At 42.3% G+C, this 3,606-nt stretch overlaps 1 protein-coding gene across 1 annotated transcript; it reads right to left on the reverse strand.

Moving 5' to 3' along the window:
• On the reverse strand, positions 1-990 carry b3galt1b (UDP-Gal:betaGlcNAc beta 1,3-galactosyltransferase, polypeptide 1b). The gene has a single exon (XM_073474270.1). The coding sequence runs from the start codon at positions 988-990 to the stop codon at positions 1-3; it is 990 nt and encodes a 329-aa protein (XP_073330371.1).
• Between the last annotated feature and the right edge of the window lie 2,616 nt (positions 991-3,606).

Below are 3,606 nucleotides of genomic sequence, written 5' to 3' on the forward strand. Positions count from 1 at the left end.
CTAACATCTCAGGTGCTTCTTGCTGGACATGTCGTTCCAAATGCGGTGCATCTCCTCCGGGGAGATCTGGTGCACAGTGATAACCCGTCTGTACCTGCACAGACTGTAGGCCATTTTCCAGTGATTAAAACCACTGTTCTGATACGGGTGTATACCCAGTTTACGCAAACACAGTCCCACATACACATCCTCCAGGTGCAACAGTCTTGTGTGCAAGGAAGTCTTGTAGATTAAGTCGGCTACGTCTGCTGAGAACACGTAGCCGGTGCCCGAGCAGAAAGGAGGGTATTTACTCTCAGGGTACAAGTCCCTGGACATGTACCATTTACTGCGCATGTCCCTGATGGGACCACCGTTTATAACATAGCCGGTGAAATATCTCCTCCTTGGCTTGGTGGTGGGCTTCAGGAGCTTGTAGATCAGATTGTCCATGTTGACAAAGATGTCGCTGTCTGTCTTCATGATGTACTGCGCTTTGGGGCAGAAGGTAGCCACCCAGCGCATGCCCATCATGGTCTTGAGCGTGAGGTTGTGGTAGGAGTCGATAAAGTCCTCCACCACGATGTCATGGAAGATCTGGCTCTCCTGCTCCACCATCTGGTTGAGGACGGAGTCTGTGTTCCTGCCCAGCAGAAAGATGGTGAGGACGTGGACGTCGCTGAAGGTGCTCTCGTCCCCCCAGGTCTCCCGGATGGCCTGCCGCGCATCGAACTCCTTGTGCGTGGTGCTGATGAGGATGACCAGGAAGGGAGTGACGTCTTCGCACTTCTTCGGCTCGTTGATGACAAACTCAAAGGCATGTGGGTTAAGGGGGCGGGTGTGGATGTTGGTGAAGGTGATGTTTTTGTTGACTTGTTTCACAGTCTTACGTATAGGCACAGACATGTGGCCGACATAAGTGGACGTAGGGCGAGATATACTCAAGTACCACAGAGCACTCGCCCAGCAGACCACTGTCAACAGGTATAAACATGACACTTTTGAAGGCATTATGCTGCATTTAGGTGTATTTTGATGAGCTGGATCTTATAAGGCTTTCTTTCCATTAGCAATGTTTCATCCGGCGAGGCAGCATGAAGCTGCTCCAGCACGCAGTTTGACATTAATTGTCAGTAATGGATTACTTCAGAGAGAAGTGATGCTGTTTGCGTTTTAATGCAGAGCACTCTAAAACCAGATTGATGTCCAATTTTTCTTGGCGACACTTTTGCTTCTCCATTTACATCTGAAAGAGAGAAAGACAGAAATGGTGCATTAATATAAATATATACATCCAGAGAGGCACGACAAATATGTATATTTTGAATTAGTCATGAGAGAAACTATTGCAGTTTTTTCTTCAAACCCAATAAACTCAGCAGTGGCCACTCAAATATGAATTAAAGGCACACAAAACCACTTTGCTGTCAGCGACTAAAGCAACAAGTCAAACAAATGAGGAAATGCTGCTGAGTATCATCTTATATTTATACAATAAATAACCTCAATTACTGTCGAAACACTGCAGAGGAACTTGACACATCAAACCCATCATTTCGGTGCTGGAGCCAAAAATCATCACAACACAATTTCAAAAATTAATTTGTTTCCTCTGAGTAAATCTAGTTGGAGTAACAAAGGAAAGGACTCAGATGAAATCAATATCTTATAAATTACAAAAGTGGCTGAAGCACACGTGGGAACGATTGCAGTGCAATCAGCCGTCTAGCAAAATGACTCATCATCAGACAGATTGATGTTATTCATTGTTGAAGTTTAGTTATTATTCAGTGGCAGCACACACTGTGATGGGCAGATTTGTGTTACAGCCTCAATCTACGACGGGCCAACTTCACTTTGTGATGATTTGACCGTGATGTTGACTGTGACAGTGATTTTTATTTTAATTTTTTTTCTCACATTCAGTGACAAACAACACTGAATAATTTCATGGTTATGATAATGAAGCAGATTTTGGCTGTTGTATCTGAGTGTTGCAGATGCCTCAAACTGCGACATATTTTCCTGGAGATGTTGTTTTGTTCATTGGTAGAGTCAGTCCTGCTTTTAAAATGTTACTAGATGCACAGAAATATTAGATAAATGTATCAAGGCAAAAGCACTCACTAAGCTCTATGAGTGTTAAACTATTATATATCATCAGATTATTAAAACTAATCCTTTAAATCGCAAGTAATATTTAACTTTTGTCGTTGGTAGAGGTGAAAATAATTTAAACTACTGTCTATACTATTGGTTAGTTTATTCTATAACAATGGTTCAGTCTTATATGTTTTGCAGGGAAAAAAACTAACTACTGATTACATAATTAGCTGTTAAATAAGTGTTTACTGAGTACAAAGTGTAATCGAAGCATACATAGGAATGACATGGAAAAACTACCTAAAAACATGTACTGTATTTACGATTACTGATTGACAGTTGCTTATTACCACATCCAACAGACACGGAGTAACATGGTCATTCATTTGGAGTCGGGTTTGTGTCCACCTGGTAAATGTAAGTCTAATAATCATCTCTTTTTGCTCTGTTTTTGGTCCCCACCACCTCCCCAGGAAAATATCTGGCTCTATAGCTGCTAAATGCTCCACTAAATTCAACAGCTGGCCCCAACCCATCCCGTTCTAATGCTCCTGTGTGAGCTGTGTAAACACCAACACTCTCCCGGTTCTCTGAATTCCCAGTTCGGATCTCAAGCTGCACGGCTAACTGAGCTAACTAGCTAACGGCAGCTACCCTAGCCCCTGTTTGTCTTAAGTATGAATTCAATAGGCGGTAAATTCTTAATGCATGCATCTTACATGACACCAGCAGACACCAGTTTGTTTTACCTAAACATAAGGCAAAGCCATCAATAACATTACTTCTCTGTTACTTTATTACTACAAATTGAATTAATGCTCATATCTGTATATCAATGAGTTATAGATTTATCTTGTACCAAGACTTCACAAATGATGACATTTTCATACATGATCTTACTTCACAGTTTGACATTTCACAAGAGCCGAAAAATGCCCTTTTCATCTCCAACCAAAAGCAAAAAAAGAGGCGGTTTACAAGCTCTCTTGTTCGGTGGCTCAAAGGGGCTGTGGGGTTGGCAGCATTCTGCATGACAGCGTGATATGGTGGCACAAAGGGAACAACGTGCCATGATAAGCCTTTGCCCCTGGGGTGTTTTTTTTCTTCAGTGTAGCACTGTTATACTGTCTGCCTGTTACTGAGCGGACAGAAATTTGGCATGCCTGCTTTTGAGCAGTCGTTCTGCAGCGTGGACACTGAAATGGCAGTTGTTTGTGGTTTTCTGCAGGTGGCTGAGCAGCTACAGTACATGATAGCATGCATTCTGCCTTTTGAAGGTCTCTGTGACTTTTCTTTTCACTCAGCGAAGGCAGATCATACGATTTACTTCACAGGAGGAAGGCCGTAATGCAACACGACCGTATCTCTATTTCCATCTTCAAAGCTGGAGCGAAGCAAAAGCTGGTCTGAGAATACAAATGTAGCCATAATGACATGGTTCAAACGTCGTTTATATATAGACTACAATTACCTGCAGTCGATACTAGTATTGTACACAAAGGTAAAAAAGGATACATACATGTT

This window comes from Pagrus major, chromosome 9 (assembly GCF_040436345.1).
Source record: "Pagrus major chromosome 9, Pma_NU_1.0".
NCBI lineage: Eukaryota > Metazoa > Chordata > Actinopteri > Spariformes > Sparidae > Pagrus > Pagrus major.

Excerpts from the sequence above, each read along its gene's own strand:
- b3galt1b (XM_073474270.1), bottom strand. The coding sequence starts at position 990 with ATGCCTTCAAAAGTGTCATGTTTATACCTGTTGACAGTGGTCTGCTGG.